This window comes from Chenopodium album, chromosome 8 (genome assembly GCF_948465745.1).
Source record: "Chenopodium album chromosome 8, dcCheAlbu1.1, whole genome shotgun sequence".
NCBI lineage: Eukaryota > Viridiplantae > Streptophyta > Magnoliopsida > Caryophyllales > Amaranthaceae > Chenopodium > Chenopodium album.
The window spans coordinates 35,604,489-35,631,303 of record NC_137841.1 but is presented as its reverse complement, the minus strand read 5'-3'; the positions used below and the strand labels follow the sequence as shown (position 1 = coordinate 35,631,303).

General features: G+C 38.3%; 3 protein-coding genes across 3 annotated transcripts; all 3 read right to left on the bottom strand.

The window, feature by feature from the left end:
* Positions 1 to 11,071: 11,071 nt before the first annotated feature.
* Positions 11,072 to 13,647, bottom strand: LOC145642931 (uncharacterized). Its single transcript, XM_081694086.1, has 3 exons — positions 13,164 to 13,647; positions 12,290 to 13,093; positions 11,072 to 12,000 (listed from the first exon to the last, which is right to left on the bottom strand). The coding sequence occupies exons 1-3, from the start codon at positions 13,645 to 13,647 to the stop codon at positions 11,072 to 11,074; spliced, it is 2,217 nt and encodes a 738-aa protein (XP_081550212.1).
* Positions 13,648 to 13,899: 252 nt separating this feature from the next.
* Positions 13,900 to 14,811, bottom strand: LOC145642930 (uncharacterized). The gene has a single exon (XM_081694085.1). The coding sequence runs from the start codon at positions 14,809 to 14,811 to the stop codon at positions 13,900 to 13,902; it is 912 nt and encodes a 303-aa protein (XP_081550211.1).
* Positions 14,812 to 17,238: 2,427 nt separating this feature from the next.
* Positions 17,239 to 18,142, bottom strand: LOC145556026 (uncharacterized). Its single transcript, XM_081617711.1, has one exon. The coding sequence runs from the start codon at positions 17,947 to 17,949 to the stop codon at positions 17,398 to 17,400; it is 552 nt and encodes a 183-aa protein (XP_081473837.1). The 5' UTR covers positions 17,950 to 18,142; the 3' UTR covers positions 17,239 to 17,397.
* Positions 18,143 to 26,815: the final 8,673 nt, after the last annotated feature.

Sequence of the window (26,815 nt, the reverse complement as noted above, 5' to 3'; positions counted from 1 at the left end):
AATCTCAACTAAGTCAACTTCCGTTACTTGTTAGTAAAGACTCATCTTTGATCAACTAACAATGTGCACTTGCAAGAAAGACCAAAGAATATCAAGCATGCAAAGACTTTAATCACCATTAACATGACCCCAACATTAAAAGCATGAACAATTAGCAACTACACCATCCCCACACCCTTGGCTAGGTGACTACTCACAAATCATGTTGAAAACAATATCAATCATCAAATCAATAAGCATCAACATGATTAATAAGCAAAGAAGAAAAATAAAAGCAAATAAAACAAATCAAGAACAAAGGTAAAGAGAAAGAGTAAGAGATTGCTCATTAATTGAAGATGAAGGTCTACAAAGGATTGAACAAGCTCCTTCTTCAAGATCCAAGTTCATTAATGAAGAAAACCACACTTTCTCTCTCTACCAATGAAGACTAATCCTAACCTAACCTAAAACTAATTAGAGAGAAGAATAGATAGTTATTGAATGTATTTTTTAATTACCCCAAAAATGGATATTTATACTAACTTAATAAAACTAGGGAAAATAGAAAAAGAAAAGAAAATAAAATAAATTAAAAAGGAAAAGTAAAAAAAAAAAAGAAAACCAAAATAAAAATAAAAATAAAAGAAAGAAAATAAGAAAAGAGAAAAGAAAACAAAATAAAAATAAAGGAAAAACAAAATAAAACCCCAAAACCAAAAAAAAAACATCAGCTACTCCCCTTCTCTTCGATCCTCATGGCTGCTTCAATATCAACACCACCGAACAACCATCATCAATGGCTCAAAATCATCACTGACATCTTCATCAACCAGCAATCAATCAAGGCCGTTCAATTTTCATTTAAACTCGCGTGAGAAGCTCGTGAAGTGGTTCGGTCGAACCACGGGTTGGTGCGGCCGAACTACGGGGTTGGTTCGGTCGAACCATGGGTATGTTCGACCACTCCTCTTCGAATAACAAAACCCTCAAAGTCTCTGACTCGAAGTTCGGCCGAACCCTCAACGGTTTGCTCGAACTTGATTAATTCGCTAATTGCTTTGATTTTTGCTTAATTGAGGGGTTGATTGGTAGCTTAATTGGTGCTGGTTGTTGACGGTGGTGTTGGTGAGGGGCTGCTGTGGTGATTTTGGTTTGGTTTGGGTTGTGGTGGTACGGATTGGAGCAGGGGAAAGGAATGCGTGGCTGGAGGTTTGGTGAGCTGCTAGGTGTTGGTGTTATTTGGTGGCTGCTAGGTGTGCGGCTGTTGTAATTGGTTGAGGGAGGTTGATTGCGGTGGTAGTTGAAGGTGGGTCAGGGCTGCTAGATGCGGTTTGTGGGTGCTGGTGGTGATGTGCGGTGGCTGGGCAGCAATGGTGGAGGTATGTGTGAAAGGTCGAGGGAGCAGGGGAGTTTAATGTTGCGAGGTGGTGCTGTGAGGGTGGCAGCAGGTGCAGGGCTGCTGTTGTTGCAGTTTTGTTGTTGCTGCTGGTGTGAGAATAGGGGGTTAACTGGTGGTGAGTGGTGTTGTGTGGCTGTTGTTGGTGGTTGTGGGCTGGTGCGTTGATTGGGTGGCAGCAGGGGAGTAGGGGAGTGAGGTGCTGGTGTGTTGTGTTGGTGAGGGGCTGCTGTGGTCAGGTGCAGTGGGTTGTTGTGTTGCAGGCTGGTTTGGGCTGTGGTGGTGTTTGATTGGTGGCAGCAAGGGAGAAGCAGAGGATTGTGTTTTGGTTGAGTTATGGTGTAGGGTAAGGTGCGGTGGAGTGTAGGATAAGGGGCTAGCAAAGAGGTAGCACAGCACAGTTTGCTTGGCTTAAAATTTTGTGCCTCGAACCTCGGACCTTGAACCTGATTTGGACTTGAAAATCGAGCATCAACCTGAACACCAAAAACACGAGGGTATTACTAAGAGATAAAATAAAATAAAATAAAATAAAGGTAAAATAAAATAAGATAAATAACACTAAACTAATAAAAATTATATAAAACTATACAAGTAAAGAAAGTGAAATAAAATAGACTCAAAACTAATTAAAATAAATAAAAGTAAACTAGAAAACATTCAAGGAAAAATAAAGAACGAAAAGTAACAAATCAAAAGCAAATAAAATACGAAAATAAACTAAAAACTACGAAAAGAACTAAAACACGACAAAATTACCAAAATAAACTAGAAACTTTATTAAAGAGAAAACAAGAGAAAGAAAGGGAAAATAAGATAAAATAAACACGAAAATGACTCTAAAATTACTCCCTAAGAGTGACATAAATGTCACTCATCAGCCTTACTCACCAATTAAGCCCGCCTGCATGGGTGCCTTGTGCCTCAATTATGCCTGGCTGTGGGGTGCTTTGTTCATTCCCAAGCCCAGCCGTGAGGGCTGCTCTATGCTTCAATCAGACCCAGCCGTAGGGTCTGCTGCTTGATTGCCTCATTTATGCCCGGCTGCCGTGGTTGCTGTGTTCAACCTCAAAGCCGGTTGCAATGGCTGCTATATTACTCATCATTATTATGATTGAATTAAAAAAAAAAAAAATAGACGTCTGATTGATGTTCTACCATTTTGTATGAACATACAACTTTGGTGGAAAAAAGAGAGCTCCATTATTTTTTCTTTCCTTAACAAGTCAGACTCGGCAATTATAGCCAACCAGCAGAGGTGGTTATCAAAGCCGGCTAATTTATGCCTCAACCAAGCCCGGCTGCGGGGCTGCTTTGTTCATTCTCAAAAGCCGGCTGAAGGGGCTGCTGAACTTCAAGAACGACTGCAATGGCCGCTTGGTTCATCCTCAAAGCTGGTCGCAAGGCCCGCTAGTGGCTGCAATATTCATTAATTATTCATCAATTAAACCGGCTGCCATGGTTGTCTTGTTCGACCTCAAAGCGGGCTTGCTTGATTGTTTTATTAACATAAGCGGCAGCCGGCACTTGATCGTGATGGCTCATCATTTGAGAATGAGCACTAGCGGCATAAAAAAATTATTAGTTGTTGATGTCAGCCGGAACTTGATGATTGTTGTAACATGATGATTATAAGTATCATCACATGGTGATTATCAATGGGGCAACCGGTATTTGGTGCCCGGATGACCATGTCATGAAGAATTAACGGGTGTATCACCCCTTGAGCAGCGTTTGTGCGTGAAGCTAGTTGGGCTACCATGCAAAATTGCAGATCATTATTATGATTACACAATAATGATTGTCATAGTGAGTGGGTTAAATTAGCCAACTACACTTATATAATCTTTTAGTAAGCCAGCCATGTGTCAAGCGGCAATTATGAGCTTGTTAAATAAACATTTATATATAAATATATAAGTGCCAAAACTCAATATGTCTTCCCAAGAGCAGCTCCATATTAATAAGGTTTTGGGAACAAGCTCAAACAAGGTGATATAACTCATTAGCCAGAGCAGGCCCCCAAGATTGTTCTAGCAGCAAACTTCCATCTTTGCTCATCTATCAAGACCGGCTGCAGTGGCATTGTTGCTCAGCAATTAAGCCAGCTGTAGAGGCTGTTTCTAGCTTCAATAAAACAGGTTGCCATGGAGAAGGCATGCGGCAATTACATATTACTCAAGTATATATACGGCTGTGGCTATGCAAGCTTTGGCTCATCGAAGTATATAAGCGGCATACCAGGCCTCTCAATTTAGGGGCTGTCTATGGTCATATCTTCACTCAAATTTTGGGAGTGAGCAAAGCTAGTGAGTCGGCCCTCAATACCGGTTGTATCATCATTGAAGAAACTCAATTGCTTGAAGTTTTCTTGAGACGGCAAAGTTGCATTTGAGGGCACAAAATGACAATAATAACGTCTATATTTTGTGCAATATAGTGAGTGAGGCGGCAACTGTATGTAAGATTAAGAAGCGGCAATCTCCAGCTCTATATTCTCCATGAAGACAACTGATCACAAAAGCTTGAAAGTGTACTCCCACACACTTGGAGTTCGAAAGTAGTTGCATTGGTACTCATGCGGCACTCCATGCAACCCGGCTCGGCATCAAGAGCCGACTGTATCATTGTTGTAAAAATATTTTATTACAAACAACCATGTTCAAGAAAGAGTAAAATCTAAGCCCAAAAGCCTCCTGTTAAGTTGAACACTCAAGCGGCATCATGGGAGTGGCTGCCTTCGACTTGATGGCCGGATCACCATGAAGATTGAGCAAGCTAAGTCACCTTGTGAGTAGCCAAGAGGAATGAAAAAAAAAACGTCTGCATAGGAGCTTGGTCTCGTCCAATGGAATGTCGAACGACCAACATGCAAAGTAACTTTGGTGCGTGAGTATATGATTATAAAGCGTCCATTGTAAGAGTATGAGTCCAGCCGACAGTTGGGCCATTTATGTACTTACAAGAAATTTGCCCAGCAAGATGAGTGTCGCATGCAATTAATTTTAAAATTCTGAATGCTCAGAATAAAGATATATCACTTGTGTGAGTAAGTTAGACGGCATCAAGTGTTTAACTCATAATATAGCAAGACGACAAATATGCCGACTTAAAGTTAGCTCGAGAGCATAATGAGAGTGGTGGCAGCCGGTCAGAGCCATCAATGGTGACAGCAGGGGCTGCTTCGTTCATTAATTCAAGCGGTTGTGGGCTGCTTGATTCATACTCAAGCCCAGCCGCAGGGGCTGCTTTGTTCAAAGCTCAAAGCCGGCTTCCATGATTGCTTTGTTCCTCAATCAAGGCCGGTTGTATGTGCTGTAGGGGCTGCTTTGCTCATCTACCCTTCCCGGCTGAATTGCTGTATATGGTCATATTTTTATCCAAAAATTTGAAGAAGAGCAAGATAGTGAGTCGTTCCTCAAATACCGGTTGTATTATCTTCAATAATATGAGTTGCTTTAGCCTTGAGCCTCACTACCTTGCAAATTTGAAAATCATTATTATGATTCTAAAATATATATATATATATATATATATATATATATATATATATATATATATATATATATTAGTGAACTTGAGTTCTTGGCCTCAAGCTGCATGTCACCAGCCAGACGGCATCATATCAAAGCTCATGCTATCTTATGATTAGGCTTAAGCTCCTCCGAGTCGGAAAATGATGGTGTTGAAAGCAACAATGGAGACGGATCTTGTGCCGGCTGCCATCATCTTGTACATACGTGCATACAGCCGGCTACTATTATCTTTTACATAAGTGCACTCAAGCTGCACGCATCCATAGTCCCACTCAACTGTAATGCAGGCGGCATAAGTGTCGAGCACCCTTCGCATTCGGTTAAGCTCGGCAGCCGGCCTTCCAAGGTTCTTCAAGGGCTAAGATACCCAATTACATGGGTTAAGCATCAAGCATTGAATATTTGAGGTAACAATTGACTTACTCTCCTCTAAATAATGTTGATGCATTAAAATAAACTAAGTTAAAAACTTAGTAGCTACTAAATTAACGTCCAAGTGACGTGAGGCCAATGGCCGGATAATAAACTAAGTTTGAAACTTAGTAGCTAAACTAACGTCCAAGTGACGTGAGGCCAATGGCCGGATAATAAACTAAGTTTGAAACTTAGTAGCGATTTCAACGTCTGAGTGACATGCGGCCAATGGCCAGAAAACTAAACTAGGCACAAAACCGCTTAGTGGCTATACAGCCGGTCTCAACCTAGACTAGAGGCCAATGGCCGGATGGTTGCTTTTTTCATAAAATCGTCTGTCCCAACATGGACAATGGCGTCCGACGACACCCCTCCGGGTGCAATCGTCGCAGAGAGCAGCCTACTTGCTTGCTCTACGTACCTATGCAAACGGCAAAGATTGAACGACTAAATTGGTCAACTCATAGCCGTCTGACCAGAACAGTCTAAAAAAGGACTAAGTTTTCGGAACACCGGATGTCCAAAAGACATCAGCCGGTGATCGACCAAAGTTTTAACCTAGATTACCTTCAGAAATTATACAAGTCCTCCCAATGGGGTAGAAAGACATTGAAAGTATAATTGGAGTACAAGCACCCCAGGCGGCCATTTGCCTCCTGCCCCCAGGCGGCCATTTGCCTCCTGCCCTGTGAATAGTCAGGCGGCCATTTGCCTCCTGCCCCCAGACGGCCATTTGCCTCCTGCCCCCCAGGCGGCCATTTGCCTCCTGCCCCCAGGCGGCCATTTGCATCCTGCCCTGTTAATAGTCAGGCGGCCATTTGCCTCCTGCCCTGTGAAGAGTCAGGCGGCCATTTGCCTCCTGCCCTGTGAAGAGTCAGGCGGCCATTTGCCTCCTGCCCCCAGGCGGCATTTGCCTCCTTCCCTATGAAGAGTCAGGCGGCCATTTGCCTCCTGCCTTATGGGATATCAAACGTCTCAAAAATATTCTAAGTCTCCCAAAGGTCATATGACCACCATAGTGGGGCTAAAAGAAATAAAAGTCGTCATCTATCTAGTTCAGGCGGCAATCATTATTATGATTGATTAACTTAGAAAATATCATACCATTTAAGGTATCAGATTTTCCAAGTTAATCAAATCCCTCTTTTATTGAACTAGACATATGCCGCCCATAGAGCTTTTGAACAAGCGGAAAATAAAGCCTTGATTTCGAAAGGAGTAATTCCTCTTGAAAGAGAAATTACCCCTTCCGAGGGGCTAATGTTTGGGGGTAAAAATACCCCCTATATATGTGGATCAATTCCACCTCGACACGTGTCCGCAAGCTCAGCGCTCAATGAGCCAATTAGAGCATGACACGTGTCACTCAATGATAGAAGGGTGAAAATGGGCTCTAAGTCCACAACCCTAGAAACCGTAAAACGGTGGGAAGCCAATCTACTTAGGTTAAATAACCTAAGAGGCACATATCCCAATGCTCTATAAATACTGATTATTACATCAGTTTTAGAGGATCGAATTCTCTCTCCAAGGGCAATGCCCCCCACATTTACTCTCCCTTCTCTCTACTTTCTCTCTCTAAAATACATTATTTCGGTCACTGACTTGATCGTCGGAGGCGGACCTCCGGCCCCCCCGGGGTCCATTGTTTTGCAGGTGATCGGGTCGTTCGAGTGTTGCATTGCGGATCTGTCTCCCGCGGGGCGTACACGCCCTCCACTCGGGTAAGTACAAAAAACCCCAAAACAACTTCGACCACCGAGCACGCACTACCATCAATAGTAGTGGTGGTGTCTGTATTTATGTTTGAGGTGTTGGTCTCCAAGTCCGTGTTGTTCGGCTCAAAAGAGGCCAAAGGTTGAACAATAGTTCCATCAGGATTTCTGGCAGCATGAAGGTTGTGCATTTGCCTCGTACACGCCATGTTCGGCTGTACAGATACAGAAGAATAGGTGGGGGTGAGTTGGTACGCACTAGAAATGGACCCACTCCATAAAGACAAAGACACATCCCCGTGCACTCTAAATTCCTCAGTCCCAAGCGAACAGACGGCCTCTTGAGGAGAAACGGACGAGGCCGAGAGTTGATCTAGGATGTTTGAAAAAATTAATCAAAAAATGAAAAGAAAATTAAAGAAGAAAGGAAGAGTACTCGGTTACCTTCGTTCGAGTAAAAGGTTAAAAAACTTGAAAAGTTCTTGGGAGGTCTTGGATGAAGAAAGGCCGGAAAACTCAAAGCGTTGAACGGAAAACTCGAACGTGCGGCGGAGCTCTCGAAGATTCCGGGAAGAAATAACTTTCTCTCTTTAGAAGCTCTAACTTCTCTCTAGAAAGCAAGAAAATCCAAATTAAAAAATGAAGGTCAAACCCTTGCTATTTATAGGCAAAATTTGGAGGGGTGAAATGATAAAAATTGTTCTCGCCTAAAGAATGCCAAAGGATTAAAATTCAAAGAAATTAACCAAGAACTCAAACAGTCAAACCCTTCCTTTTGAAGGAATCCGTGTAAATGTCATGCCATTTATGACAGAATTCGAACGGGCGTCATAAACAACCATAACTCTCTACATGTACCTCGGAAGTTGAACCACTTCCTTGGAAAGTGGAACGTAGTTGGATGTCAGTGAAAAATCTCTTCGGCCTCTGGTAACCGACCGACCATTTGGCAATGCTTCTTGAAAACGCCAAGACAAGTTAATCAAGGCATTTAGCCCAATTCAAGGCCATTCGGCTCACTCTGTCCTATCAAAAAGACTCGGTCGAGCTCCTAAAGAGCGTCAGGCCATTCAGACAAGGCGTTCAGCCCAATAAGGAGGACGGATGATCCTGTTCGACTCCTGCCAACAATTTGAAATGCTTCAAATGCGCCTAAGGTACTCGAACGGTGAAGATCAGAGGAGGTGGCCCAATCGGGATGAGCCACCCCCACTGAGGGGCAAATGTTTAGGATAAAAAAATACCCCAAGTACGTGGTCCAATCCCTTGATGACACGTGGCCCAATAAATGGGCGACACATGTCTCCATAAGAAGATGACACGTACTAAGAGTAATAGAGCACCTGAAATCAAATATGTCATAAAGGCCTCCTTACAATCAGGAGGCCCAAAGCACTAGAATGCTGGAAAAACAGTGGCCCCTGGAGGACACATGTCCTTCGCTAATTGTGCAGCCAATCAATGGCCCTAAATTCTAAGTCACTTATCCCAAAGGGAATAGATCCCCACCCCTATAAATACCCCAATCATTGATAATGGGAGGGGTGGATTGTGACATAATATTTAATAGAGCACTAAAAGCTCCAACTTCTCTCTACTTTCTCTTTCTACATTTATTCCATTTCCGATCACTAACTTGATCGTCGGAGGCGAATCTCCGATCACCGAAGATTCGTGCTTTTGCAAGTGTTTGAGTCCCGTTTCTAGTCAGAGCGTGACCAGTATCCCAAGGGATTCCAAAAAAACCCCGATACATGTTACATCGATTCGTTAGTTGCTTGGGTGTGACCCAAAGGGTTCAATCAAGATTAAGATGTAATATTAATTATACATTAATATTACTGATCGGAAGCGGCCTCCACCCGAGCATTCCGATCACTTGACCTCACTGAATAATTAGCTTTCTGATAATTTCGAACCCTCTATCAGAATAATACACTTGTTCGAAGGACATCATTTCTTTCAGAGAGTATTTTACAAATGAGACACATGAGACCCTAATGGAATTCAAATGGGCTTCAACTAGAGGGTCCAAGATTTATTTAGGTTGAATTTTCAACTACCCGTAAGGGGCATATTCTTACATGCATCATCAATTCCTCATGCATGTAGAATAGGTGCAACACCAGCCCAAACTCAAATCAATCAACACAGCTCTTTTTTTTAAAAAATTTTGTTTCCTTCTTCCAAATTCTCTCTCTTCTGTGTTCATTTTATAATAATTTTGATCCAAATTATCTTCAAATTCTTCAATATAATCTTCTTTTCCTCTATTTTTCTCCTTTTCATTTTCTCTCTCCTCTGTTTTTTTATTCCACTTTTTTAATTTAATTAATTTCTTACAACATGGAATTAGCTTATTCCCAAAGAGATCGTCAATGCAGATTAGTGTTTTGTTTTGTTGATGTGTAATTAGGTTTTTATATTAGTTTCAATTGTTTTTTTTTTGTTACAGTTTCGATCAATTTTGATTTATTATGTATGAATTTTTTGTAAATTTCGTTGTTCATGTTTTTTTGTTCATAATTTTTATGTATGAATTTCGATTTTTTATGTGGTGATTTTGTGCTTAATTTAAATTGATTAGCTTTTATCAGATTTTTTGAATCCATATGAATTGCATTTTCTTAGCTTCGATAAATTTGATATGTGTATGTTCGATTAAAAATATGAACATGCATCAAAAATATGACTATGCATTATAAATATGAGTACATGCATTTTAGAAAATGAACATACGCATTCATAATATGAACATTCGCATTGGTTCATTTTTTGAATGCGTATGGACATAAGCATTTCAGAAGGTGAACATATACATAAAAAATATGAACACATGGATTTCAGATAGTGAACATATACATTTCAGAAAGTTTACAAAAGCCTTTTATAAAGTTTACATAAGCTTTCAAAATATGAACATAAGCATTTAAGAAAGTGAACAGGTACATAAAAAATATGAACATATTCAATTTAGAAAGTGAACATAATTAAGCAAAATATGAACATATGCTTAAGTTCCCTAAAAGTAAGTTTTTCAGAAAGTGAACATAGGCATAAAATATTTGAACATATGCATTTCAGAATAGATTTATGAACATAGGTATGCTTTTCAAAAAGTTAACATAGGCATAAAATATATGAACACATGCGTTTCAAAAAATAAACATAACCATTCAAAATATGAACATATTAATTGTTTTCCTTAGTGAATGCATACAGGATATGAATAGAAAATTTAACTAATTAACTGAAAATTTTGAAAAACAGAATTTCGAAAATTTCACATTAATTCGGACAAAAATCAGTGAAAATTTACCTTTTCTTGGGATAATCCTGTTGATTTTGCTTCTTCTCGTATATCCATCATTGATTTTTAAGTTTTTAGTGAAGTAAAATCATGTAAAGGAGAGATAATGAACTTTGGAAAGAGAAAATTAGATAAATTAATTGCAGAAATTTTAAAAAAAAAATAAATGAGAGAGAAGTAAAATGTTTTATTTAAAAAAAAAACAAAAATAAATTGAAATCTAATATATGGAGGTTGGGAAGTGGGTCGCATTAGGGAAGTGGGTAATGTTCTCGTTTGGGCAAGTTTTGCAACTGGACATCTTTATTGGCTAAGTGTTGCACCTATCCTAGGTGCATAAGGATGCATGTAAGACCAATTGTCCATAAGGTACTTGGGTGTTATTGTATGGAAGATTATATTACTTGAGTTCTACTCATTTACGGTTGACAAAGTCAAAATTAAAATTAGGATCATGTCTAATTAAGTATACATAAGAAAAAAAAAATTATCTAAGTTGGTATTGTTATGAATTTTTAAATATCAATTTTGTATAATTTTTATTAATGCAAAATATTAAAAAAATAATGGTCAAAATAGTTCCTTAATAACCGCATAAAATGAGTAACACTAAGGAAAACAAAGGGAGTAGCAAAGAGTAACCTAGAACAATCTTGTACACAGTATAAGAAAGACGGTAGAAACCTTTTTTTTTTTTTTACAGCCGAGAAAAAGGGAATCAATCCCCAAAATTGTAACACTTCCTAACAGGCGAAGCAATACTAAAACAATGGAAATCACATAATCTGCTTCTGATGTTGCATAGCTTATCCCTCACATGAAGAGCTCCATTGAAGTCATCTTCTAGCCAACCAGCTAATCTGAGATCCTTGGCTAAGACTTGTATGTGCCACATCTTCCTGCACAAGGCTTCGTTGATTCCTTCCTGCAGAGTAGAAACTATGTCCTGCACTTTATCACCTGTTTGCTTGGTTCCTTCCTTCTGTATCCAGTAGCCATCTTGGTGTTCAATTTTCCAGCACCAAACTGTCCAGTTCCTGTTTTTTATACGTTTTATTTCTAAGTTGGCTCTTGTACAGTCATTGTTACCCTGTATCAAAGTCACTGTCCTGCGTAGCTCCTGTTCCTCTCTGTTGCTGCTTCTTGTTTCAAACCCAGGGGGACCATCCAAAGCAACCTCTAAACCACCTGCAGCATTCTCACTGGTGTGGCAGTTCCTGCATAAAGCCTTAGTTTCCATTTTTTTAATAGTAGACCAGGCATTCTGGTTAATTTTAGAAAAAATCATGATGTTCCTTGCTTCCCAGATGCCTTCAATTCCAGCTAGAAACATTTGAAAACTCCCTTCCAAGCCCCTAACTTTGTCACAGAGGATATTATGCCAGTTTTGAATCCAAGCAGAAATAGGTATGTGTTGTTGGTGGATGACATTGATGCCTAGATTACACCCTTTCCACACATGACTTGCAAAGATGCAATCTCTAAACAAATGTTCCAAGGTTTCGAGGTGATTATTATCCGTGTTATCCCCATCAAAACAAAGCTGACAGCAGTGATCAATGCCAAGTCCTCTTCTCTTCCTTTCACTACCAACTGGTAGAGCATTTTTTATAATTTTCCATAGCAGAATCTTCTGTCTTGGACTCCCTGGGTAGATCCAGAATTTTCTCCAGTTTATGATCTTTGTGGGGCTTTGTTGATCAAAATATTTGTGGTTGAGTTGGAAAAGATACATTTAACCACTCCTGACAGTATATTCGCCCTTGCTCTCCCCATTCCAGATAAGCAAATCATCATATCCTTTTTCTCATTGTTTGAATTTTTTCTATCTTTTTTACTGTGGGCTGGTCAAAAAACAGATTGCACTCATCCATCTTCCAGCCACCATTAGCATTAATAAGCGAGGCTGCACTAGCGTTAGAGGTAACAAACTCACCGTTCCAACCAGGTACATTCCCATGAACCCAAGGATGGTGAATTTTTGCAGAGCACCCATCCCCAATGGACCACGAGCAACCTTGTTGAAGCAGCTGTAAACCCCATCTTATTCCATTCCACCCCCACGAGCCCAGCTTGTGATTACACCAGCTATTATCAAAGACATTTCCTTTCGCAATACCATATTTGGCTCTGATCACCTTGCTTAGTAAAGAGTCGGTATTCATGATGATCTTCCAACCTTGTTTCGCAAGTAGAGCCTGGTTGAAAAATCTTGTATCTAGGATGCCAAGGCGCCCTTCTCTTTTAGGGGCTGTCAAGTGCTTCCAATTCTTCCAATATACGCCTTTGCAGTGCTTGTTTCCCAGCCACCAAAATTTAGCAACCATGCTATTAATCTTTTTTAGAATACTCGTAGGATATTTAAAAACCGAGAGCACATAGGTTCCTAAGCTGGAAAGAACAGATTTAATTAGAGTTAATCTCCCTGCAGAAGATAGGAAAAGAGAGTTCCAAGCATTGAGACGCTCTTTCACCCTGTCAATCATAAAACTGAAAATCTCCTTCTTAGTGGAACCAAAATCAGCCAGGATGCCTAGGTAAATACCAAAATTGTTGCTTACATTAATGCCTAAGATCTCACTAAACTTGTTGACATCCTCATCCCTTGAGTTTGGGCTAGCCAAAAGAATGGAATTTTTATCATTGATAATTTGACCTGAGGCCTTGCAATAAGTGTCAAGAACATTCTTGAGGACTACAACATTGCTTTCCTTTCCTTGAAGAAAGAAAACCGAGTCATCTGCAAAAAAAAAAAAAAAATTGCCTAATTTTGGGGGCTCTTTGGGAAGCTTTCAGGCCACCAATATTACCTAGCCTTTCCTCACCCCTAATCAACCCAGATAAGGCCTCCATACACAAGATAAAAAGGTAGGCTGATAGGGGATCGCCTTGTCTAAGACCACAACGTGGCCTAAAAGGTTTCTGAGTGCTACCATAGATGATTACCGAGAAAGAAATAGATGTTACACAGTTCATAATGGTCTTCACCATCAAGGCAGGGAGACCAAATTTGCGCAAGACTTTCTTAAGAAAATCCCACTTAGTTCTATCATACGCTTTACTCATGTCCGTTTTGACTGCCAATTTGCCTTTCACACCTTTCTTTGTTTTCCTTATATTTTCCAAAAGTTCATGAGCGAGCAATATATTATCCGAAATGGCCCTACCCGGAACAAAAGCATTTTGGAAATGACCTACTAAGCCATTGATGACCTTCCTAAGCCTATTAGTAATGCACTTAGAGATGATCTTGTAAATAACATTACAAAGTCCTATAGGCCTTAGTCTATCCATTGATTGTGGATTGTCACATTTTGGTATTAGGGCAATGTTGGTGAATTTAAATTCACGAAGGATATTACCTGATGATAAGGCTGATTTGACTGCTTTAATGACATCTTCCTGCACCCATGTCCAGTTCCTCTAGTAGAAACCGGCCGGAACTCCATCTGGCCCCGGCGCCTTCCAAGGTTTCATGGCGAAGAGCGCATCCCTTATCTCCCTGCTTGTGTAAGGCTTAGATAGCAGGTCCTTTTTCTCCGAGAGTTAGTTGATGATACCCATTATGCCCTGTTCCACTTCAATTTTTCTGGAGTTGGCAGCAAATTGGCTGGCAGTAGCAGCGCAATCACTAGAACAGTACAGATTTTTGAAGTAAGTAGTCGCAATCTCCACTATTTGCCCCTCCTTTGTAACCCAATCACCACTGTCATCTTTAATTGCTTCGAGAGTATTCCGCGCTTTCCTCCCTTTCACGAAGTTAAAAAAATATCTAGAGCAGGTATCCCCCGCGTAAACCCAGTTGAGCTTCGCCCTTTGTCTCCAGAAACTAGCCATGTTTTCCGAATATTCTTTTAATTGCTTACTTATTCTTATAAAATCTTCGGTCTTTCCTTCGCTTTCAAGGAGCAGCTGCGCTTGAAGTAAATCCTCTTCAAACTTGTCCCAGTTGCCATTCCATTCACTTCTCTTATCAAGTGTCCATCGTTTAATTCCTAATTTGGATTCATTGATCTTCCCAGCGAGACAGTACATTGGAGAGCCCCGTTGCTCTTTATTCCAGCTCTCACGTGCTACTTCAATACAAGCAAGATAATTTAAGCTCCAACTATCTAATTTGAAACCCCTTTTTTTCATTGTGGCCGTGGGCTTAGTTTGTAGCACAATTGGGGCGTGATCCGAAATTTGGATCGGTTGGTAGGAAATGGTAGAGTGAGGGAACAGATTTAGCCATTGTGCATTTGCATACCCTTTATCAAGTCTTTCAAGTACTAGATCGTCACCATCTCTGCCGTTTGACCAAGTAAATCTAGGCCCTTGAAAAGTTAAGTCATGGAGATTATTAAGATCTTTCCACTCATTAAACAAATTAGCCCCTCTAATACTAGATGCATTTGGTCCTGTTTTGTCAAGATGTGAATCCACTTGATTAAAATCTCCAAAAATAACGATTGGCATGTTTAGAGAAGGACTTATCCATTGATTAAGACAATCCCAAACCTCACCACGGTGAGAGGTGCTAGGTTCCCCATACATCAAAATAAGTCTCCAATTCCCATTAATAACATCGTTTACGTTTACTACAAGGAAGTTGACACACATGAAGACTACATCAAAAAGGGACTTGTTTTTCCAACCTAGCCAAAGTCCCCCACTAAGAGCTTAGGATTGACACCTTTAAAGAAATTGAAACCTAAACTTCTAAGACGATTAAAAACTAAATCCGGATTACTTTTAGTTCCTTTGAAAGTGAAAACATATAAGAAAGTAAGGCCCTATCAAGTTCGTCTTGTCTGATTTGAATATCAGATTTGACCAAACTTTAACCTTAAATATACGATAATCTATACGAAAAAAAATACATCAAGTGGGGTCTTGTTAGATTCGTAATAATGTGTATTTTTATTAATATGTTATTTTCATAATTTTTTCTCAGTACAAAATTAAAGATATTTAGCGACAAAAAACTGCACATAAAACGATGATCTAATCATAACTTATTTTTTCTAATCTGATCTGATTTAAACTTATTTTTTCTGAAATAAATAAAAATAAGGTAAACTAAACAAGGCCTAAGGAGCTTAGATTATCTAGATGAATGTCAAACTTCATAAAAATTAGCCATAAATTCCCATTAGCCATAGTGATGGGGTTATTGTAGATTCATCTTATCGTATATTTTATTAATATAAAGTTTTTTTTTTAATTTATAATTTTTACGCATATAGAAATAAAATGATATATATTTTAATACGTGTCTTAGAGATCGTATAAAATTAAATACTGTAACCAAAAAAATAGGAAAGAAGGGAGTATTTGTATACAGAATTTAATCATTGTAATCTTTCTCTAAGCAATGCGTGTTTGGATTTCTCAGACACGGCCGTAGACGGTAGACATTTTATGTGTATCTTGCCACACTTGATGACACAAAGTCTATCTCAAAGTTTGAATTGTAGCAATACAACAAGAACATCTACGATAAACGTTGTTGTGGGTATTTCAGAAACCGAAACAAACTTCATCGTTTAGTGTAATTCTCATGTTATATCATTTAAACTTTTAAGCATCATGACCACCTTGACCACTTGTTAGTACTTACTTATGATATGCAAGTACACCAACCAAATCGATAGTGGTTTGAAATGTTAATTTAGCAACACTAGTATCATTCTTAAATGAGTCAAAATTGGTGACTTTTTTGGCCATAAAATCAATCCTAAATTTAATCTGAAATGAGAAAGATGTTAATGTCACTTCATTGAATTTAAAAGAAATGGAAAAAATAATCATCAAAACACTCCATCTATGAGGGCAAATAGTGTGTATCGTCCTAAAACTATTGTATTATAAGTGAATCTCATACCTTGAACACCTTCACACCTTCATCCAGAAATCAAACCTAGATCTTTTTAAAGATTTCTCAGTTAGAGTCGTTGGTTTTTTCTTTAAGTGGACTCGACTTTGTTAATATCGAGAAACAGAGAAATAAAAAGGGAAACAGAGGGAAAAAGAGAAAGGAAAGAAATAATAGAGCACTCAATCACTTTCATTTGCTATTCGGCAACTTATATTATCCAAGTTTTAGACTAGTGTAGTAAAACAATGTAATTGTTGCCTAAACAGAAAACTATATGACGGGAAACAGAGGGAAAAAGAGAAAAGAAAGAAATAATAGAGCACTCAATCACTTTCATTTGCTATTCGGCAACTTATATTATCCAATTTTTGGACTAGTGTAGTAAAACAATGTAATTGTAGCCTAAACAGAAAACTATATGACATTTATCAAAACTTTAATCAATAAATAATTCAATTCACCCAATAACTATATATTGTTGGAAATTAATCAATTTACCAATATTCTTAAAACCTTAAACACATTTGAGCATTTCATTTTAGTTCAAAATCATGGAATTCTGTAACAAAATAGCCAGACACTTGGACATGTACCTGTGATGGACATGGGTACAACATAGTTTAAAAGTCAAAATACCCCCATCAGAAAATAGCAAGAAACATCTATTGCTGCAAATGTGTATTCAACCACCAATATCTTACCTTTCATGCTACTAACACTATCATATTGTTTCAATTATCTGTTTGGACAAAGGATCAATCACTTACTATATTGTCATTGTAATTTTGTGAATCTCAAGTATTTGAACCATATACAATACAAGCAATGACAAAAACCATATCTAATAGAAGCATTCATATCATTTTCAATACAAACATAGTGAATTCAGTCTCAATAGAAGCAAAGTTTTGCTAACATTAATACCTTAGTTAGATTATGATCACAATATTCACCATAAATGTGATAAACACAAGCGAATTCAGTGCACTTCAATCCAAAATAAAAATAACTTAACAAACCAAGCATGATCTGAACACCAACATTGCCTGTAATTAACAACCAGTATTCTACAAGCACCAATTCAATTGATTTCCAAATATATATATCTTTTATAAAAGACTAAAACATTCATATAGAACACAATTAGAAAACTAGAATTGATAGTACTAGTAAAATCAAACATTTTACCCATCTAGAGTGTTACCAAGTACGAAGGAAAAAAACTCCCGCACCGGAGAAAACTCAACCAATCCAATATCCAAAGCGTACCCACTAACCGGCAACTTCAAATCCCTTAACACACTAAACGCTTCCGCCATTCGATTCTTCGGCACCTCCTGCGCAACAGGGCAAACAGGCACCCACGAATCGACTCGATAATTATCCCCAATATCAACCCCTTCCTTCTTCAACAGATCACAAAGCTGAGAATGGAATTGAAGAAGAGACAATGTAGGGGTAGGAGAGAGAAAAAGGAGATTACCCTCATTAGGAAGAGACCCAATTGAGGAGAAATTCAGGTGTAAAGGCTCTTGTTTAGCAGCGAATGATTTGATTAAGGGTTCAAGCTTTGATTGGTCTAAAAATGGCGATGAAAATAGGGTGATGTGAGGTCGAGATTCGATTTCAATGAGCTGGGTACTGATTTGGCGACGAGCAAGAACATTCCAAGCTTTGAGAATTTGGTTTTCTAGGGCTGGATCGAAGTAAAGTTCGATTGAATACCCTTGTGACATTCTTGATTTTGCAATTTGGATTCAACAGAATTGGAGAAAATTGGGGAAAGTTAAGGGTTTTCTTTTTAATTCATAAGATTTGGGAGTAGTGACTAGTGAGTAGTAGGAGAGGGGAAGAATTGTCGTCTTATACGAAGTAATTTGTGATGGTAAAGGGTATGGAATTGTAATTGGGAGAACGATTGACGAAACGTAAGAGCAAAACCAACCAAATTGAGAACCTCTTCTTGGTTGGCTTTGGTTAGAATCTAACAATTTCTGCTTCATTTAACGTACTTGCTTTTAGGGTAGTTGGATCTTTTAATTTGGTTGGATCTTTTAGGATAGTTGGATCTTTTAATTTGATTCGATCTCGTGTCATGCTAATTTTAACTTTTTATTAATAGTTTAATATTGTATTTTATTATAAATAATATCTAATTGTAAATAAGGGCTTGTTTGACATTAGTTTTGGTTTTCAGTTTTTTTTTTTTTTTTTTTTAAACCAAAAACCAAACACAGGAAACAAGAAAAAAGTGTTTCCACTTTTTTGTTGTCGGTTTTCAAAATTATTATAATTTTAATAAGTTTATATAATTTTTGATTCATTATGGGACATATATCATATACTTTTAGAAAATAAAAAAATTAAAAAATAGAAAACCACAGCAATGCCAAACGAACTCTTAGATGAAAGATTACAAAATTAAAAAATTATATTAAATTAAAGAAATTAGTGGGAGTATTACACTTCCACGCAGAAAAGTTTGCTCTTCCTACAGGACTTGATTAACCAGAAAAGTTCGTAGCTACGGACATGCCAATATTTAAGGTGACCAATAATCCAAATAATCATTTAATGAGTTTTACTAGCACTATGGCATTGAAGAGAGTTAATCCTAAGATTTATGCTTTGATTTTCCCTTTATCTGTAGACCTAGCCGCGAGAGAGTGGTACTATGGGCTAGATGCGAAGTTCAAGACAACATGGGAAGATGTAGTTTCGGCTTTCATTACCCAATATGAGAGTAATGTAGAGTTCAAATCAACTATGCGTGAATTTGAGATGCTTAAGTAAGGCCACGATGAAGGTTTTCTTGCTTTCTATGGTAGATGGCGACAAAAGGCAGCTCACCTTGCCCAAAGGCCACTTGAACTCGAGGTAGTACAAAAGTTCATTGACAATTGTCATGAAAAGTACAACAAACAACTACGCTAAGGCCCTGTTCTTTTAAGCTTCTGGGCAGAGAAGAGCAGAGCAGATTTTAGCAGAGTAGAGCAGATTTCAGGATAGTAGAGCAGAGCCAAGCCGAGCCGAGCAGATTTCAACATTATTATTATTATTATTATTATTATTATTATTATTATTATTATTATTATTATTATTATTATTATTATTATTATTATTATTATTATTATTATTATTATATCTCAAAAACAAAAGTCATACAACCTACAATAAATTAGTGGGAAGCAGAGATACAATCTGGGCACCCACTCCTCTAGGTATAGCAAAGCCTACCCTAGTGAATATATGAGCTGCAACGCAAGCCCCAATGTCTTACGTCGTCGAGAAATTCTGAATCTACTTTAACAGCGCAACGGCCTCCTTCTCTAATTCCCCAAGTGAAGAAAAGGAGAAGGGAATGAAACCATATCCAATCGCCAGACAACGAGCTTTATTCTTAACTCGCTTCTGATAAGCCGCATCAGCCACAACCAGTCCCGGAACAAAGTAAAATAGCCCTGTCTGTGTCAAAGGAGAAGACCCTGTGAAGTCGACACAAACATCACGACCACGATCGGATGAATAAAGTAACACATCAGCAAGTCTGAGAGCCCCATCATTCTCTCTAGACAATCCTATGTCAACCTCCTTTCTTGCTGAAATCCCAGATTTGTAGCAAAAATCAACGAATTTATCCCAAACAACATTGTGACGATGTTTAATACATACAATACCAGCACACAACACTGCATGGTCGCCGAATACATCCCCAATAAAAACCCGAGAGCAAGCAGAGCACTATGTCAAGACAGAGAACAATGGAACACCCATCTGATAACACAACACACATAGGTATGTCTTAGCGTTCATCGTCTGACCCCAATCTAGAAATAGGGAATGCCCGAAGCCAAGCAGAGGTGTGATCACCCTGCTGCAACTTCCACAATGCCGACTGCCGAGGAGATAAAGAAAAGGTGGATTATGCAGAAGCGGTAACCTTTGTAAAATATATATTTGCCAATTTCTTCATGAGTTAAGGGGAAGCGACCTCACCCGGATTACCTAAAATGTAAGACTCAACCGTTCCAGTAAACAGATTCAACGCATCCTCAAAAGTTTGACCAAGACCAACAATACCAGTATGACGCAAAAGCTGCGTCTGCAACCCAACAGGCTGCAACCGAGAAGCAAGAAAAGCATAATGACGAACATCAATTTCGAAATAAACACTAAGCCCTCCAAACGCAAATGGTAAGGTGGAAATCCGCCACTGCCAATCACCAAACTCGAGCCCCAAAGTAGTAACAATACGCTCCAAGGAAGATCGAAGAGCCTCGTCGAAAACGTGCTGAGCCGCCTGGAAAGAACCTAGAGGAAATGTACGCAAGACAAAGTAGAGTTCAGAAACTCCGGTACATGCCCTAAGTAACAACAGCTCACACTGAGGATCATCCAGCATAGCAACCTTATCCATAAGCGCAATGGTCTTGGTCACCCTCTGCATCACAAGCTCGCCACTAAACCTAGAATCAGAATGAACGGGCAGTGGCGGATCCAGGATTTTTCGGGTGCTAGGTCACCACCGACTACTAATCAATAATTAATGCAAGAATATTAAAAAAAAAAACACAAATGCTTCAATTTACAATCCACATATGCAATTATCCAAACTAATCAATTCCAAAAAAAAAACAGAAACCCTAAGTTCTAATATGAAATCATCAATTAATCAATTTTACTGTCAATTTATAATATCAATTTACAGGAAACAATTTATAATAACAAATTATCAATTTACAGGAAACAATTTCAATTCCTAAAAAAAAAAAATAAAAAAAACAAAAAAAAAACAACAACAATTCAATTCCTAAAAAATCAGAAACCCTAACTCCCTAAATTGATAAATTATCAACAATTTCAAAAAACAATAGAACACACCCTAATTGACTAGATTAAATTACATAATCACCTCAATTAATCACAAATTCAAGTACTCAACCCAACAATTCAACAATTTGGGTATAATTTACAAATTTAAAAACTTAAAAACAAACTTACCTGGCAGCAAGAAGAGTCGAAGAGCGCCGAGTGTATGCGGATGGAGCAGCCGGCGACTCGGCGAGGCGGTGCGGTGGCGACTCCGGCGAGCCGCGGTGCGGCGGCGAAGAGCGAAGAGAGAGATTGAGATTTGAGAGAATGAGTGCGTGAATTTTGAAGTTGGTCTCTGTTTTGTTTTTTTTCCCCTTCCAGTAGACTGTCCGTGTTTTTTGTTTTTTTGAATTTTTTTTTTTTTTTTGCTAGGTCACGTGACCTACCTGGACCAAGGGTAGGTCCGCCACTGTGAACAGGACCACCAAGCAGCTTAACACCATGCAATAGTCGAGCAATAAAAGGGGGAAAACACCCACAAGCCTACTTCGAGGGTCTTTTGTAGGCTAGAAAACTTCAGATTTTTCCACATTGAGATGCAACCCAAAACGAGGTCCTTCCTCCATAATCGACTGTAGAACCTTCCCTACCACCAAAGTGTCTGTAATAATAGCGTGGTCATCCAAATACCACGCCTGAAGACATACCTCAAAAGCATCTCTGATTTTAAACACAAGAGGTTGTAAAACAAAAGAAAAAAAGGAAAGGACCAAGGGGATCACCCTACTGCACCCCCTGAGACGATGACAAGGCAATAAACGCGTCGTCAATTGTCTATCCCTAGATCAAATACAATTTATACAACCTAAACAAACCTAATACGAGTATAAGGCAAGCATAGGGGTCGAACTAATACGAGTATAAGGCAAGCATAGGGGTCGAACCACAGAGAACGGTAAACACCACCAAATGTTATCGACAATTAAGCTAGTCCGGAATAGGAGATAAATAAACTAAAGTCTAAAGATTCTAAAACAAGAAATAAAACATTAAGGCACCAAGGGAAATGGGTAGGTGAAGTTGACGCTTGACCATACAATAACAAAGTAGCATATCAATGGTAAACTAAACATGCATGAATATCGAAGTAAAGGGTCCAATCTAGCAGCCTTCCGGGGTCAATTGGCTTCTCCTAACATAGCCTCTATGTTTCCACATTAGAACCATATACTAGGAGGTACTATTAAATAACAATCGATAGTAATGAATCTCAACTAAGTCAACTTCCGTTACTTGTTAGTAAAGACTCATCTTTGATCAACTAACAATGTGCACTTGCAAGAAAGACCAAAGAATATCAAGCATGCAAAGACTTTAATCACCATTAACATAACCCCAACATTAAAAGCATGAACAATTAGCAACTACACCATCCCCACACCCTTGGCTAGATGACTACTCACAAATCATATTGAAACAATATCAATCATCAAATCAATAAGCATCAACATGATTAATAAGAAAAGAAGAAAAATAAAAGCAAATAAGCAAAATAATAAACAAAGGTAAAGAGAAAGAGTAAGAGATTGCTCATTAATTGAAGATGAAAGTCTACAAAGGATTGAACAAGCTCCTTCTTCAAAATCCAAGTTCATTAATGAAGAAAACCACACTTTCTCTCTCTACCAATGAAGACTAATCCTAACCTAACCTAAAACTAATTAGAGAGAAGAATAGATAGTTATTGCATGTCTCCCCAAATTACCCCAAAATTGGGTATTTATACTAAGCTAGCCAAAGTAAGAAAAATAAAAGAAGGAAAATAAAATAAAGAAAGAAAAGGAAAATAAAAAGAAAATAAAATAGAAAAGAAATAAAAGAGAAAAGAAATAAGAAAAGGAAAAGTAAAACAAAAGAAATAAAAATAAAACAAAAGAAAAAAATAAACCCACAAATCCCCCAAAAACTATCAGCTACCCCGATTTCCCCTTCTTCCAAATTCATGGCTGCTCTATCATCATCATCATACCACCATCATCAACCATTATCATTAAATCACCACCGTCAATCATCATCTCTTATCACTGAGCATCAATCAAGGCCGTTCGATCTTCATTAAAACCATGTGCGAGGCCCGTGGAATGGTTCGATCGAACCGGTGGTTGGTTCGACCGAACTACGGGGTTGGTTCGGTCGAACCATGGGTATGTTCGACCACTCTTCTTCGAATAACAAAACCCCCAAAGTCTCTGACTTGACGTTCGGCCGAACACTCATTGGTTTGCTCGAACTTGATTAATTTGTGATTTGCTCTGATTTTTGGGTCGATTGGGGGGGTCGAATTGCTTAATTGGTGGTTTGATGAGTTGCGGGTCAAGTGTGGTGAAGGGCTGCCGCTGGTTGTGTTTTGTGTTTGGTTGTGGTCGTGTGAAGTGGTGAGAGCAGGTGGTAGTGGTGGTTGTGATTGGAGGAGCTGGGAAGTGCGTGGCTGGGTTGTGGTAGCTGGTGGTTGATGTGGGGGTGAGCAGGGGATAATTGGGTTGTTGTTGCGGATTGGTGGTGGTGCGGCTGTGGTTGCTGTTGTTGGTGGTTGTGGGGTTGATTGTTGCGTGAGGGAGGCAACAGGGGCTGTTGCTCTGAGTTGCGGTGGTCAGGTGGTTGTTGGCTGGTGGTTGAAATTGATGGTGGGTTGCTTAGGCTGGTGGTGAGTGGTGTAAGGGTGGCAGCAGGTGAGTGAATTGGTGCTGGTGTGTGTGGTGTTTGCGGGGTTGCAGGCTGGTGATTGTTACGGGGGTGATTGGTGGCTGCTGTGGTGTGTGGTGTTTGCGGGGTGAAGCAGGGGAAGTTGGCTGAGGGGCTGCTGTGGTTGATGTGGTGGAGGATAAGGGAGGTGGGGTGATGGATAAGCGTGGCAGCAACTAAAGGCAGCAGCTTGTTTGGAAGCTTATGCCTCGAACCTTAGACCTCCAAACACGAAAATGAATTTAAAACCCGGAACACCTACAACCAAAAACACGAGGGGATTATCAAAAGATAAAATAAAATAAAATAAGAAAAGATAAAATAAAGTAAAATAAAATAAGATAAATAACATTAAACTAATTAAAATTAAATAAAACTATACAAGTAAAGAAAATGAAATAAAATAGACTCAAAACTAATTAAAATAAATGAAAGTAAATTATAATACTTTCAAGGAAAAATAAAGAACGAAATATAACAAATCAAAAGCAAATAAAATACGAAAATAAACTAAAAACTACGAAAAGAACTAAAACACGACAAAATTACCAAAATAAACTAGAAACTTTATTAAAGAGAAAACAAGAGAAAGAAAGGGAAAATAAGATAAAATAAACACGAAAATGACTCTAAAATTACTTCCTAAGAGTGACATAAATGTCACTCATCAGACGACCATAAGGTGTGGTCCCCATAATACAATCTGGCTTGATTAGAGTAGCAGAATTAAACCTACTGCGAAATAACGATACAACGATGATGGACTTCACGTAACATGACCGCACGATCAACTAGATTGAAGGCATTTCGAAAATCCACCAACAACATAAAAGACCAACGACAGAACCACGATCCTTAATTAACCAATTACAAGGAGTGCCTCGAATCATTGGTATACCTTGTGCTTAGTTTGACATGGATTTTTTTTAATGCGATGTAATGAAATGATCATATGCAAGAAAATAAATGCTTATTTTATTAAAAGGGAAAAAAAAACCAACAAAGTAAATCTAAGGGAAGAAAAAAGTGCTTGTGCTAGACTTATTGAGGAAAGGAAGAATGAAAAAAGAAATAGAAAAAGAGGTCATGAAATCTTGTCGTTGAAGCTCGCCTCTTGTCTTGTGTCGTTTTCTTAATCATCACCCAGTGTTCTCGCTAACTAGAGGCAATGAAATCTTGTTTGCATCTATGAGATCTTGAATGAGATTTTGAAACCTGTAGCATTCATCGGTGGTATGACCATTTCCTTGATGGTACTTGCAATAGGAATTGGGATCCCATCTTGAAGATCGTTTTTCTGGTGTTGGATCTTTGGTACGGCCAATAGGTTTGATTAATCCTCGATCATAGAGACGATCAAAAGCAGCATCATAGGTCATTCCAATGGGTGTGAACTCCCTTTTGGGTTTCCTTTTAGATCCTTGATTATCCATGGCTAAGACACTGTTATGGTCAAAGGTACTAACATTGTTACTAGAGTGGGCGTTTTCGGAAGGAAGGATTGTCGTTCTTCTTTCCTTTTCAGCCACTAGTTTTATTATTTATTTTGACTCAAGCTTTATTCAACACGGAGATAATGTGAAAGAGAATGGGAATAGATTGGACCCCCACTTGAATAACGGAAAACGACTCATGCATGAACCTAAGACATGGTCATGGTGACATATACACAAAGTGTGTGCTAAGACTAGTGAGTGTAGGTGACATGTTAAGACTGTTGTGTAAGACCATGTGGCTAGACTATGTGACTAGACTCAATTAATGACTTAACAAAGGTACTTGTAGACACCCAAATGTGTCTCCCCAAAATCAAACCCAGTGATGAATACCTTTCATGCCATTTAATTATCAAACAAAGCGAAAGTGTGAAAAGTCTAGTGATGAGGATATTTTTATTAAAATATCTCTTCTTTCTGTTTTTGAAAATATTTCTTTTCTTACTTTATCTATGAAAAACGTGTATTCCAGTTTTGTTTGGTCCATGATAAGGGTCAAATAATAGTGTAGTTGGATAGGGCTTGAAAAGACCTTTCCAACGATATATTATAAGCCCAATTATGATGAATAATGAGGAAGTTATGGCCAAAATACTAAACTGGGCTCGAACCGGATCTTACCTACGGCCCAATGATCATGTGGAGGGTCCAAAGGTATAATCCTATTCCTAAACTAATTAGGATTAATTAGAAGCTTTTATAAGTTTCTAAAAGATCTTAATTATCCTTTTTCAAAAGATAAGATTAAAGAATTTGAGTTAAATAAAAACTTTTCTTTTTTAAAACTTTTCTTTTTCTTAAATCCTAATTCTATTCGAATTTAAAGATGTTCAAATACAGTTAGATATTATTTTTGTGCCTCATAATCTTTATCCAAATCTTATATGTTTGGATAGATCTTGAAATTATCTTTCCAATGATATATTATAATATTAAATCCGAGCTATAACGAAAAAGATATGAATGAGATATGAAACTCTATCCAAAACTGACACCTTCCTACTATTTCGGCCATATCTTTTATCTACAAAATATTTTAATCTGATTCTAATTGGGTTGCAAAGTAGACTTCAAGAGATTTCCAAGAACATATTATATGCCTTATTTAGACTTCTGGATCAAAAGATATGATAAAAACAAAATCCGCAAAAACTGCTGTCCATCGAGTTTTATTTTGACTCGAATTCGGATTCTTTTCTTATTCTCCGACCCTCTTTTTTCTCTATAAATAGAGGTCATATCTCCCTTTTTTCAATAATCATTTCTCATCAATAATCATCAACTCTCATCAAGAATTTCTTGATTCTCTCTCTCTCTCTCTTTCTAAGCCTAGCCTTTTACAAACACAATTCCTCATACATTAGCACTAGACACACCTAGCCAAATTCGAAGTTGCCTTCGCACTAGACGTGAAAGCTTTTAATTTCTGAGGGTTTGGTCCCAAATCTCTATTTCAATTATTTAATTTAATTCTTTGTTTTATATTTTCCTTGAAGTTACTAACGTGTGTATTTTGTTATTAGAAAGAGGTACGAGGCATCCAAGTAAGTAC